Source organism: Oryctolagus cuniculus, chromosome 12 (genome assembly GCF_964237555.1).
Source record: "Oryctolagus cuniculus chromosome 12, mOryCun1.1, whole genome shotgun sequence".
Lineage (NCBI taxonomy): Eukaryota > Metazoa > Chordata > Mammalia > Lagomorpha > Leporidae > Oryctolagus > Oryctolagus cuniculus.
The window spans coordinates 21,106,152-21,120,458 of NC_091443.1; the positions used below are offsets into that span (position 1 = coordinate 21,106,152).

Below are 14,307 nucleotides of genomic sequence, written 5' to 3' on the forward strand. Positions count from 1 at the left end.
AATATGCAGCAGGTGATCCTGTGAGGTGATGGACACTGCAAATGATGTTGTGAGAATAAAAGTGAAGCGTGCAAAGTCTGAGACCTTGAAGTCCTTTCATGGGGGAGGCTCAGAGAAAACCATTTCCCTCACATAAAAACAAACCCTAAACTTGCAGGGACCACTCATGGTTAGTGGAAGCTCCGTTTTACATATAGAGGGGATTTTTGCTTGCTTTTAGGATCCCATCTAATTGTGTAAAAACCCACTAGGTAAGGCCATCTGAGAGGAAGTGGGACAGAGGGATCCTATTTAGGACTTTTCAGGTTGCAGTCAGCAGCCTTTGTTGATGGAGATGTTGAGTGAGGGATGGGGCTACCCTGATGCCTGGTCCTAGGTGTGCAGTGGGAACGCCTTTTGCCAAGGTAAGGAAAGAGGTTTGTGGGAAGGTAGAGTTGTGTCTCCCACGTATCCAGGGATTGGGGAGTATCACTTGACACCTGGCAGGCAGTTAGGAATCCCGAGAGGTGGAGTTTGGGAGAGAATGGAGGGGAGTCCTCAGCCTCCTAACATAACCCCTGACCATCACCAGGCTGGATGACCCACAAACCCACTTTCCTTTGTTCCCTCTGTAGTTGAAAGGCATTCTCAAACTCTGAGTCACCCCTACACTGTGTTCCTCCCCTGCCCCTCACTGCCACCCAGAAGAAACAAGAAGTGAAGTCCTAACGAGGTACCCAGAGCAAACTCTAAGTGTGGTCTGGGGTAGGCAAGGGACGACGGCCTTTAGGTAACGTTGGCTTTTCAGACTGACTTGGACTTGGACGTCTTCACTGGCTCCTTATCAGTCAAGTGTTACTAGATTACCAGTAGTTGTATTTCTTAACCCTGGCGGTGTTAGCTGGGTACCGTAATTATGTCGGTTGAACGTGAGAAAATGGACACAGAGACGTTAAGGAGTTTGTCCCCCAGTCACACAGCTGTTAAGCAGGTGGATGACCCAAACCTCCCAAGACCCAGGCCGCCTCCTCCCGACTTTGCTACAGTTTTAGCCAGACTTTTTTTTTTTTTTTTAAGGTTTATTTTATTTATTTGAGCGTGTTAGAGAGAGAGAGGTCTTCCATCCGCTGGTTCACTCCCCAAATGGCTGCAATGGCCGGAGCTGAGCTGATCTGAAGCCAGGAGCTTCTTCCAGGTCTCCCACACGGGTGCAGGGGCCCAAGGACTTGGGCCATCCTCCACTGCTTTCCCAGGCCACAGCAGAGATCTGGATCAGAAGAGGAGCAGCCGGAACTAGAACCGGCGCCCACGTGGGATGCCGGCGCTTCAGGCCAGGGCGTTAACCCGCTGCGCCACAGCGCCAGCCCCAGTTTTTGCCAAACTTGAAAACACAGGGAATGAAACAAAGCTCTTGAATCTCGTCTTATTCCCAGAATCCTTGGGGGCATCGTCCTATTTTTTTGCTGAGGTTCGCCGCGTTAACGAGTGGCCTTGGCCTGAAGCCCCGAGGAGATTTTGTGCGGCGCACTAGCCCCCTAAGACAAGGGTCCCGGCGCGGCGCAGGGCTCCGGGGGGCTGAGCCCCGGGCTGGCGGGGACCCCGGCGCGCCCCGCCCCGCGGCCCTGCCCCTGCCCCGCCTCCTCGCCCAGGATGCACCTGGTTGAAAACAAAATCCCACGTGACTGGCTCCGCTCTCAGACCATCATGGCGTCTCCCAGTGGGAAGGGAGCCCGGGGGCCGGAGGCTCCGGGCTGCGGGCCCCGGCCGCTCGCCCGGGACCTGGTGGACTCCGTGGACGACGCGGAGGGGCTGTACGTGGCGGTCGAGCGGTGTCCGCTGTGCAACACCACCCGCCGGCGGCTGACCTGCGCCAAGTGCGTCCAGAGCGGCGATTTCGTCTACTTCGACGGCCGCGACCGGGAGAGGTAAAGGCGGCCGCCACGGCCTTATTGTGTCTCGGTGCCTCGTCCGGCCGAGCGCCCGGAGCCTGGGGCCCGTCCTTAGGGCTCCGCAGCCCGGCGAGAGGAGGGTGACTGCTTTGCTGCCGGGAGACGGGGTGCGGGTGGGGGTCAGATGAGAAAAGGTCGCTGTTTCCCCATCGCCCACCCGAGAGTAGTTGGTCCCCACGCAGCTCTTGGATACTAGGGGGAAAGAATAGATGGCGATTCTCCGGAGAAGTCCTCTCTTGCTGCCATAGAGTTCGGTGCCCGGGTTCTTGATGTACTCTTAAAGGCTTGGTGTAGCGCATTTCTCTCTCTCTCTCCGTCTCTCTCCGGAGACACACCAGTAATTCTCTGGAGGCAAGACCAGAAAGGACCCACTAGCGGAGGAATAGGGGTCTGGGCCCTGGGCGTTGGTGCCACAGGTGGACCTTGTGATCAAGACAGGCTTACTCTAAGGTGCGGACCGGGGCTAACTACTCCGTATTTAAACTCCTTGATAAGTCCCGTCTGCTCTTGAAAAATCTGTCCCAAACCTGATCTCTCTGAAGTCTCCCAGCATCTGCTCTATCCTAAACCTTATCCTAAATCTCATTCTTTGACCATCCTCTGCCGCGATGTAGGATAGGATTATTGTCTCGTGTATGCTTCCACCCTGGCTCTTTTAATTCCCATGTTGCAGTGGTAAGGATGCCTCTCGTCATCCTCTTGAGATCTTCCAGGGGGTTCCCATTTTTAGAGGCGGGGGGCAGAGTTCTGTAATATGTGTTCTCCTCCCACACTAGTTTCTTAGATACTCATTCTGCTATACTTGACTTCCTCCCGGCCTTCACGCGAAGTCTCCTATGTCAGGGCCTTTGTGGTCCTATTCAGACTGCCAGGAACTCGTCTCCCAGCAGTCTTCAGGGCTGCCTCCTTGCTTCTTTCAAATCTCAGCTCATCCATGAGGCTTTCTGACCCTTCAATAGGATGCTAACCTCTATCCTGCTTAACTGCTGTATTGGCTTCCAAAGCACTACGCTCCATCTGACGGCTTATGTGTTAATTCGTCTAAATGCTCCCCCCCCAACACGTGGTAGAAACTAAAGAAAGGTTTAATAAATTTTTATTTGAAAGGCCGGGGGTGGGAGGGACGGGAGGGGGGGATCTCTTCAACTGGTTCACTCCCCAAATGCCCCCAACAGGCATCCCTTACTGTTCCTTCTGCCTGGAACATTTCTTTGGTACCTTGTCCTTCACCCGTCAACTGAGACGTCAGTTCCTCAGGCCCTCCCTGGCCCTCCTCACAGACGTGGGTTCCCCCCTCTGTCTCTCCCCTGATTTGGGGTCACAGCACCGCTTCTTTCATGGTTCTCAGCACGGTGTGTGGTGCTACATGTCTGAGGAGGGTGGCTGCGTGTGGGATGTAGTCTGAAGGCGTGAGTTCTGGTTTTGTTCTCCCGGGTCACCAGTTCTGCAGCTCGGAGTGGCAACGAGATGTGCTGTTGAGGGGATGGCAAAGGCAGGGCGACCCCTAAGACTTAACAGCACTTCTTTGCCGAATCTGTGCAGGAAAGTGGATTACAAGAGGAGCATATTAATGGTAGATTTTGTTTCCTGACCGAGCAGATAAATGAAGAATACATGCAGGGCTGCCGCACTGTGGTGCTTGGCAGCTCCACCTCTCTCCCCGTGCTTCCCTTTCTTGGGCTGTGAGCCTTCAGAAGAGGGGTCCGTCCCCCTTCGTTCCCAGAACAGTGCCAGCATCCAGTAGGGTGAAAGACTCTGCCGAAACCCCGGCCTGCTGACCTCCCAGCCAAATAATTGTTAGTGAGTTCTCACTGGGCACCATTGTCTGCATAGAATATCCTGGCAAGTTTTGGAGTAAATATTTATTTATTTATTTATTTGAAAGACAGTTACATGGAGAGAGGAAGAGACAGGTAAGTTCCGTCTGCTGGTTCACTTCCCAAATGGCCACAATTGCCGGGGCTGGGCCAGGGTGGAGCCAGAAGCCAGGAGCTTTCGTATCTCCCACGTGGGTGCAGGGGCTCTTGTAAATGGGTTTTTTCAGGTTTACTTAATGGGCTGAGTGAATATAGGCTTTAACGGCTTAGCAATTCAAAGACAATGAGATACTAAAGAAGTCTGTCTCGCAGTTGAGAAGCATGTGTATTTTTGTGGACAGTACGAGTTTGGCAATTAGATTAGTTAAAAATATGTGGGCTCAGGACTGTTGCTGTTCAGTGGGAAGACTTTTTTGTGACTCTGGGGTCCTCGCCCTCCTCATCTCCCTAGTGTCCCTAGTCCTAAAGCAGCACCCACTTCCTTCTCTGCTTTTTCTTCTGCCTTTCAACTTCTGCTGAATTAGGCAGTAGCCTCAACTTGGATCTTGTAAGTCTTTTAATGGAAATGTAATTTTTTGGGTTATACATCTATCTGGCACCAAAAATAGCCAGTGCTTAATGGATAACTGGTAGGATGAAGGCATCTTGCCACTCAAAACTGCTAAGATGTCGGCTGACAGTTGGTGGGAGGAGGAGGCATAGGACTGGGAACATGATTGGAGGGTTCCTGGGGAAAGCAGCCTGCTGGTGTGGGAACCAGTGGGTATTAGCAAGAAGGTAACATTCAGTGAGCTACAGATATTGCCCCTGAAAGTGCCTGCAGGTTGCTGTACTCTCCATCTTCAGACAAAAGTTTACCGACGCTCCTATTTGATTATGACCTACCAGAAGGGTCTGAGCGCCTATCCCTTGCAGCCTTGTTGCTAGTGTTGCCACCAACAGGTGCAGATTTGCTAAGAAAATAATAACTTTGGTTTTCAGTTGTTATCCCTGGCTCCTTCTGCCATTGTACCTTGTGAATTTTATGAAAGGCTTTCTCATCGACTGTTCATATGGTATTCCCCCTCCCCCCACTGAGTTTAGTAACTATTTTAGAGGTGATTTAAAAAGTTGTTGTGGCTGACTTACTCCTAGGCCGTGCTAATTCTTAAATTCATTTCAAGAATTGAAATAAATATGTATGTATATGTGTGAGTAAGTGTGTGTGCGCACGCGTTTGTGTGTAACAATATCAGAAAAGGAATTTGCCTGCTTTGCTAGGCAGCCCGAGATCCATCTTGGAGGATCATGTATGCTGTAATGAACCAAAGGCTGGGACGGAGCCAGGAGAGGCAGCACCCTCAGCCTATACGCCCTCCCACCCGGAAGATTCCTGAAACGCCTGGATTCTCTCACCTGCAGGCGGCTGCCATCTGCTGCTGGCTGGGTTCTAGCAGTCCCCAGGCCCAGCATTCATCAGAGCCTCTCCAGGGCTCAGGAGATCCACACTAAAGATTTTCAGAGCCTCTCATAAGTTTTCATAATCTAAAGTCTCTTGCAAACACCAAAAGACATACTTTGTGCAAAATGAAATGTGATTATAAAGATAACCCTGGACTTACCACCTGCTGTTGATCTCTGAGGAGCTAAGTTGATGTGCTGTTGCCAAGGACGTTTGCTGCCAACATGGTGCCTGCCCTAGCATGGCCAAGCCCCAGGGGCTGCGTGAGGGTGCAGAGAATGTGGGTTTTCTCATAGAGACCTCCAGAGAGCAGCAAGGATCAGGCCTGCGGGAGAGTGTTCTTGTGAGAGCTTCTGCGTGATTTTCTCGTAAGGTCCCTCTGCTTTGCAGTCCTATTAGAATTGGAAAGGGATTTTTTTTTTAAAGATTTATTCTGGGGCTGGCACTGTGGCCCCATGGGTTAAGCCACTGTCTGTGACACCAGCATCCCATATAAGTGCTGGTTCTAGTCCTGGCTGCTCCACTTCCATTCTAGCTCTCTGCTAAGGCACCTGGCCCAAGTACTGGGGCCCCTGCCATCCATGTGAGAGACCCAGTTGAATTCCTAGGTCCAGGCTTCAGTCCAGCCCAGCCCCAGCTGCAGCCATCTGGGGAGTGACCCAATGGATGGAAGATCAGTCTCTCTCTGTGTTACTCTCTCTCTAAGAATGCCTTTTTGCTCATGTGAGATGCTGGTGTTACAGGAGATAGCTCAGCCTGCTTTGCCACAGTGCTGGCCCTGGGAAACATTTCCATTGAGGATATTCTTCTTGTAACAAGATGTAGTTGAATTGAAGTGTTTTGAATTTTTGCAGTGATGAAAAATACAAAATGCATTTTTTTTTAGAGACCCAGGTTTTATAAATATGATATTTGAAGCATCAAGATGTTTCTTGCAAACACTGTAGAAACATAAAGGTAAAATCTGCTGGAGTCCCGCCATGGAGGCAGCTGACAGGATCACCACAATGCTTTGCTATTTCTGTGCTGATTCTGTGCCGGCGGGTGATGACATAACCCGCGCTGTTTGGCAGAGTTTGCGTTTTCTTTGCATTTACTGTCCCTGAACATCTTCCACGTCAGTATAGAGAACATTGCTTCTTTTTTCAGGGTTACAAAGGTCACCTTTTTAAAATGTTTGAAAGAGAGAGACATTCAAACAGAGTGTTCCCATCTGCGGATTTACTCTCAGAATACTTGCAACAGCCAGAGCTGGGACAGCCAAAGCCAGGAATCGGAAACTCAGTGTGGTCTCCCGTATAGGTGGCAGGGGCCCCACCACCTGAGCCATGGTCAGCTGCCTCCCAGGGCGCGCATTAGCAGGAAGCTGGAATTGGGAGCAGAGCCAGGACTGGAACCCAGGCACTTTGATGTGGGGTGCAGGTGCTAAGCCAAACCCCTGCCCCTAGATTACTCTATTTAGATCCAAATTTAGGATCTTTTCTGTTTTTGCTTCTAAAAGATGTTTCAATTTAGAGTAAATAATTTTTTGTAGGATGGTGTGTTTATGTGTGCAGAAGCAAGTGTTGTTAGGACTGGTTCCGTAATCCTTCATTGTCTTCTCTAGATCTGATTCTGTAGTCCAGCTTAGCATAGATCAAGTGCAGAAGCCTTTCATGGTGTTGACGAACTGGAAGACGAGCGGGTGTTGGGTGCCAAGTGTCTGTACCACCTGCTTGCACGCTGTTTAACCAGATAGTGTGTAAGCATTATTCCCATTTTACAAGCAAAGAAACTAAACAGAGTTTTCGGGTTTTCTTAGACTTTTACTTGCCAATCCTGTCAGTGAAGAATGGTTTTTGTTTGTTTGTTTGTTTTAAATTTATTTTATTTATTTGAAAGAGTTAGAGAGTCAGAGATCTTTCATCTGCTGGTTCACGCCCCAAATGGCCACAACAGCTAGCACTGGTCCAGTCTGAAGCCAGGAACTTCTTCAGGGTCTCCCGTGTGGGTACAGAGGCCCAAGCACTTGGGCCATCTTCCACTGCTTTCTCAGGCACATTAGCAGGGAGCTGGATGGGAAGTGGAACAGCCAGGACTTGAACTGGCACCCATATGGGATGCCAGTGTCAGAGGTAATGGCTTTTACCTGCTATGCCACAACACTGGCCCCAGAATGGTTTTGTTTTTTCAAATCATAAATATTCTAACATAAGTTTTAAAAATCATAAGAACTGTTTTTTTTTTCAATATCTTAACTGATTGTAAGCTTTGTTCCCTATATGCCTAAAGAATTTATGGGAGAAAAAAAATTGATGGCTAGTTACTATTACAATGTTAATAGCCTAATTCAAGAAACACTTAGTTGGGTATCGCGGTGCTGTTGGTTAAGACACTACCTAGGATGCCTGAATCCCATATTAGAATGCCCAGTTCAAATCTTGGCTAGTCTGCATATCTGATCTAGCTTCCTTCCAGTGTGCCAAGAAAGCAGAGGATGGCCCGAGTACTTGGTTCCCTGATAATCAGTGGTAGACCCAGATGGTGTTATTGTGGACTTGTAGTGAGTAAACAAGTGGATGGAAAGTCTGTCACTCTACCTTTCAAATAAATAAGTCTTTAAAAAATATTGAGCCATCTGCACTTAAATATGTATTAACCACTTCACTCACTTGATTTTTAGTTGTTGTTGTTGTTTTAAAAGACTGAATGTGGGTAGAAGCACCATGAGCTTAGAGAGAGTGCTGTGTTCGCTTCCTCGGCCACACAGGTGCCCTCAAGTGCTCACCTGAGACGCTGCTGTCTGTTGTCTTGAGCCAGAAATGGCTGCTCCTCTACCACAACTTAGTCCAAATCAGAGAGGGGATTGGAGAGAAGTTCCCTCCTGCTGACCTGAGAGCTGGCTGGGCTCCCTCCCTCCTCACCTCCCTGTGCCTGAGGGACCTCTGTCCCAGGGGACCTAAGAACTTTAGATAGTTTGGGAGAACTTTGTCTATATATTTATAGTGGGTGTGAGCTTCAAAAAGGGAGCATAAATATTTTGATAGCTAGAATGGTGTCTTCAGATTCTAAAGGGCTGTATGATTATGGTAGAAAACTTGTACAGAAACATGAAGAATGAAAGATCTTACCTGTGTTTTCACAGTTCTTAGTTTGGTATTTTCACTCCAGACTACTTTTATTCCAGTGTTAGGATTTCAGTCTTGTTTCTCTGTGTGTATGTGTCTGCAAAGCACTTGCACTTTAGAAAGTTCATGAAAAATAGAATCAAAATATAATCATTTTAGCATAAAATTGTTTAGAAGATTTATTCATTTTGGAATTCAGAAGGAGAGACAGTGAGAGATCTTCCATCTACTGGTTCACTCCCCAGGTAGCTACTATGGCCAGTGCTGGACCACGCCAAAGCCAAGAGCTTCATCTGGGAGTTCCACATGAGTGACCAGGGCCCAAACACTTGAGCCATCTTCCGCTGCTTTTCCTAGATGCATTAGCAGGGATTTGGATCAGAAGTGGAGCAGCCAAGACAGGAACCAGCGCCCATATGGGATGCCAACACTGCAGGTGGCAGCTTTACCCGCTGCAACACAGCACCAGCCTTGATGTAACATTTTTTTATAAAGATTTATTTATTTGAAAGGCAGAGTTACAGAGAGTAGAGGTAGAGAGAGAGGTCTTCCATCCGATGGGTCATTCCTCAGATGGCTGCAACAGCTGGAGCTACACCGATCTATCTCCCATGCAGGTGCAGGGGCCCAAAGTCTTGGGACCCTATCTTCCACTGCTTTCCCAGGCCATAGCAGAGATCTGGACTGGAAGTGGAGCAGGCAGGACTCGAACTGGCACCCATATGGGATGCCGGCACTGCAGATGGAGGCTTTACCTGCTATGCCACAGCACTGCCCCTAAAAATATTTTTAATCTGCATTCAAGAGATCTTCAAAAAGTTCATGGGAAACATACTAGGTATATTATGAAAAAACTATAGAAGTATTAAAAAAATTGCAGCAAAATAAATAAATAAAACCATGAGTTTTTTCAGTTATCCTTGTATGTGTATGTAAATATATAGAAGTACTTTTGGGGATCATATCATAATTCTTTTTTTTTAAACAAGCCAGTATCTCAAAGATACTCATATTTGCCTGTAAAATACTTCAATGCTGTTTACAGCAATATGACATCATTTAATTATTCTCCTATTAAACGTTAAAGTTCCCAATTTTTCACTGTTATGACTGGCTGTGGGATTAGCACCTTCAAACTTAAAGCTTGTCATTGCTGGTCTATTTCCTTATTTCCTTGAAATGAAGTTAATGGTTAAAGAATTTGAATATTTTTCAGGCACTCAGTGTCTTATATGAAAAATCATTTTTTGCATGTCTTGACATACTTTAGTCATGTTGCTCAGTCTGTTATTATTTGGAAGGCAGAGCAACAGAGAGAGAGCGTGCGCACGCTTCATTCGAATGACGTAATAAGAGAGTTAGGCCATGCCAAAGCCAGGAGCTCCATCCAAGTCTACCTTGAGGGGTGGCAAGGGCCCAGGTACTTGCGTCATCACATGACCTGGCACTCTGACATGGCACACCAGCATTGTAAGAGATGACTTAACCTGCTGTGCCTCCACGCCAGGTCCTCAGACTGCTCTATTGCCACAGCCTTACATAGGCACAAAATAAACATAGCCCCAGGTTGATGGGCAGGCCGATGGAGGGTGCTTGGCACAGAGTAAGTGCTCAGTAAAGTTGCAGGAGTTAGGGTGCTGCTGTTTCTCCTAGCATGGAGTTAATAGTATGGATCCCTAGTAGAGTGCATGCTCTGTTTCTCTGATTGTGTAGGGCAAATGTATGGCACTAGTTCTTCCTGTGGATAGATCACTCAGTCACCCATTACAGGAACCAGGGAACAGAGTGGAATTGTGCAACTCATATTCTCACCACTACCCTGTCAGCTGCGTTCACCCATTGCTGTTATCCCAGTTCAGGCCTCAGAGGGCGCTCTCGGCATTAAACCTATGCTGAGACTAGATAGATTAAGAGTTAGCTCTGATAAGGGAAGGAAGTAGGCAGAGGAAACGCTGATACGTAAACAGTTAATCTGTCTTGCACTAAGGTAGACAGCAGCCGTGTTAGCCAGGAGCCAGGAACTCCATCCTGGTCTCCCACATAGGTGACACGGCCCAAACACTTGGGTCATCCTCCACTGCCTTCCCATGGGAACTAGCAGGGAGCCAAGGGCCACAGCAGTCAGTTTCTGCTCCTATTGAAGCATGAGGCCATTTCCGCAGTCAGTGGCACGTTTGAAACATGTTTTTTGTTTTTTTTTTTTAATTGGGGAGTTTGCGATAAACGTGGGAGGGTGGGAAATAATAGGAACTGAGGAGTCAGTTCACCTCTGGTTCTGCTCCTAGCGACCTTACACTTTGCTGAAACTTAAACCATGGCTGCTTACCTTGGGAACAGGTATAGTACAGTTGGCAACTATGCAGAGGTTAGCATGGCCCCTGGGCAAGGGTGTTGACAAATTCTGGAAGACTTCCCTGTTTCTATAATGGTTACTGCTGGCTAGGAAGGGCAGGGAACCAGGTATTGGAGGTCAGATAACAAGTAGTAAAATACGGCTGGAAGTCAGAAGCTGCATCCCACATCATGGTGGTGACTGTCGTTCATGGTCACGTGTTCTATACCGTGTGAAGAACTGGAGGAGAGGCACCAGGAGGCTCCACATACCTGCAAAAGGCACAAAAGGCTGGCTGCCTAGCGGTTTTATGCTGTGTATAGGCGTTGTGATATTGCACTGTAGCCCATAAAAGTGGCCGAGTATTACATGGCAGTCACAATTTGGGTGGGTGGGTGCTTTTATGGCACGGTGGGTTAAGCCTCCTGCAACACCTGCATCCCATATAGGATTGTGAGTTTGTATACCAGCTGCTCTGTTTCTGGTCCAGCTCCCTGCTGATATGCCTGGGAAAGCAGCGGAAGATGGCCCAAGTACAACATTTTTTATTCAAAAGAGGGAGGGGCTGGATCAGAAGCAGAACAGCCAAGACTCAAACCAGTGCTCTAACACCTGTTCCTCTCCCTTTTAAAAGATATTTAACGTGAAGTCTGGGTGAATGTCTGTCTATCTTCTGCTTTCTTGGAAACCGTATTGAGGAAGCACGGACGAGGAATGGGTTCCGTGGAGCTGAGCGAGCCCTGGGGATGCAGCCCCGGCCGCATTTCCTCGCCGTCCTCTGCTGGTCAGCTTGGTTCACACCACCTGCGTCTCGTGTCCTCCCTGAGGGACACCATGACTCGTGAACTGCTGGATATCCTAGGCATTACGCTTTGTTCGTTCCTGCTGCCATCTGTGCATTTGCTTTTAGGGGTTTTTCCAAGTAAAGTAAAAGAGAATTAACCAGCTCAGTAGAAAGCTGGACAGAGTTGTCTGCAGAGTGACGTTGTTACAACAGACGTGAAAGGAGAACTTTATAACCTCTAAAAGCAAGATTTTATCCTCCATGTCAAGTCCCTGGCATGTAAAAGAGAACTGTGAATTTGTCCACGTTTCTTCCACATTATTGGAACATAAATCACCACGTTGCCTCAGTTTTTTTTTTTTTTTTAAAGATTTATTTATTTATTTATTTGAAAGGCAGAGAGAGAGGCGTCGTCCACCTGCTGATTCACTCCCCAGATGGCTGCAATGGCTGGTGTTGCACCAGTCCAAAGCCAGGAGCTTCTTCCAGGTCTTCCATGCAGGTGCAGGGGCCCAAGGACTTGGGCCATCTTCTACTGCTTTCCCAGGTCACAGCAGAGAGCTGCATCAGAAGTGGAGCAGCCGGGATTTGAACCAGCACCCATATGGGATGCTGGCACTGCAGGTGGTGACTTTACCTGCTACGCACAGTGCCAGCCCCTCAGTTCTAAGTAAATACCACATTAATGTTTCATTTTTTTTTTAAGATTTATGTATTTATTTGAAAGTTAGAGTTACACACAGAGAGAGGCGAGGCAGAGAGAGAGAGAGAGAGGTCTTCATCCGATGGCTTACTTCCCATTTGGCCGCAGTGGACAGAGCTGTGCTGATCCGAAGCCAGGAGCCTCCTCCAGGTTTCCCACGCAGGTGCAGGGGCCCAAGGACTTGGACCATCCTCCACTGCTTTCCCAGGCCACAGCAGAGAGCTGGATTGGAAGTAGAGTAGCCGGGTCTTGAACCGGTGCCCATATGGGATGCTGGCGCCTCAGGCCTGGGCTTTAACCTGCGTCACAGCGCCAGCCCCATAGTGTTTCATTTTTAATACAAGGAAATGGAAGCATCAGGCAAGTAATAGTTCTAAAAATACACTCAATTGCCAGAGAATACATAGTTCTTAATATTCTGGAAGATTATTTTGTATTGCAGACACATAAATACCTGCTAAATTCATTGCTGAATCTGTGTTGTGGGTTTGTCTCCATTCCACATCGGTTTTATTTAATATATATTGTATGTTTCCAATGACCATTAAGTGAGATGTCTTTCCCTTTTCCTTTAGAAGATCTCTCTGGGTATGTGTCAAACGTGGGGCTTATAGAAAGTCTTTTAGTCAGACTTCTTTGTATCAATTATTTTTAGGGCTGTGGTGGTTTGTTAAATTGCACTCATGCCGGGAATTCAGGAGACGGCCAAAAGCCTATTCTTGGACTCCCTGCAGTGGGACACGTGGCAGGACTCTTGTTCCCTTGAAAATAGTGTTTGCTCAATTCAGAGTCGGTTGTGTAGTGCTGGTCAAACTAGCATCCCCTCCCCCAAATAGCTGGCCACATTTTAGGTATGCCGTAGCCACACGTTGCTGGGGCTACCATGCTGCGTAGCACAGATCTAGCAGGTCTGAATGACAGTGTCAGCCACCGCCAACTCCTTGGAGTTTGTAGGCGCTGCCTAGCATTTGTAGAACAACTGCTGTAGACTGCACTGTTCTTTCCAGCGCACATGCATTTTTCACCAAGACAGACCACCTGCAAGGCCATAAGCCTGTCACAGATCAAAAGATGGGAATCTCACAATGTGTTCTGTAATCACATCAGAGTTGAATGAGGAAACAGTGAGTTACCTAGATCTGGAAATTAAACAATACAAGGCAGGCGCCCGCGGCTCAGTAGGCTAATCCTCCGCCTTGCGGTGCCGGCACACCGGGTTCTAGTCCCGGTCAGGGCACCGGATTCTGTCCTAGTTGCCCCTCTTCCAGCCCAGCTCTCTGCTGTGGCCCAGGAGTGCAGTGGAGGATGGCCCAAGTGCTTGGGCCCTGCACCCCATGGGAGACCAGGATAAGCACCTGGCTCCTGCCTTTGGATCAGCGCGGTGCACCGGCCGCGGCGGCCGTTGGAGGGTTGGAGGGTGAACCAACGGCAAAGGAAGACCTTTCTCTCTGTCTCTCTCTCTCACTGTCCACTCTGCCTGTCAAAAAAAAAAAAAAAAATTTAAATAGTACACTTCTCCTGGTTCATATTCTGGCTGCTTTTCCCATCCAGCTCTCTGGCCTGGGAACACAGTAGAAGATGGCCCAAATGCTTGGGCCCCTGCACCCACATGTGAGACCTGGAAGAAACTCAAGGCTCCTGGCGTCAGATCGGGCCAGCTGCAGCCATTTCGGCCATTTGGGGAAGGGACCAGTGGATGGAAGACCTTTCTTTTAATCTCTCCCTCTCTCTGTAACTCTATATCTCAATAAATAAATACAGTCTTTTAAAGAATCTTGGATTGTAGCTAAAGCAATATTTAGAGGGAAATGTGTAACTGTATATTTGGTTATATGTTCAAAAGGAAAAGAAGGGTTAAACTTGATGACCTAAGTTGTAGTTTAAACTGCCCCCCCCTCAAATTAAGCTAAACGCCAAAGAAGGTAGCAGGAAGAAAATAATAATAAGGAAAGGGATAGAAGTTTGACAGAGAGAAAATTAACTCCAGTGTGACAGCCCTTCCTTTTTGGTGACTTGTATTAAGTAACTTGTTAGTCTGTAATGACCAGCAATAAAATTAGAAAAAAATTTTTTATTTTATAAATGATAAGGAGTTGCAGCCAGTGTTGTGGCACAGCGAGCTAAGCTGCTGCCTGTACCTCCAGCATCCCATTTGGCTGCTCCATTTCTGGTCCAGCTCCCTGCTAATGCACCTG

General features: G+C 48.0%; 1 protein-coding gene across 3 annotated transcripts in view; it reads left to right on the forward strand.

Annotated features, from left to right (window-relative positions):
• Nucleotides 1-1,642: 1,642 nt before the first annotated feature.
• Nucleotides 1,643-14,307, forward strand: part of ATG14 (autophagy related 14) — a 62,986-nt gene continuing 50,321 nt past the window's right edge. For all 3 annotated transcript variants that reach the window (XM_070053637.1, XM_070053636.1, XM_002718262.5), the window contains exon 1: nucleotides 1,643-1,904. In XM_070053637.1, coding sequence (XP_069909738.1) covers nucleotides 1,684-1,904 — 221 coding nt within the window. In that variant the 5' untranslated portion in view covers nucleotides 1,643-1,683. The remainder of the gene's footprint in view (nucleotides 1,905-14,307) is intronic.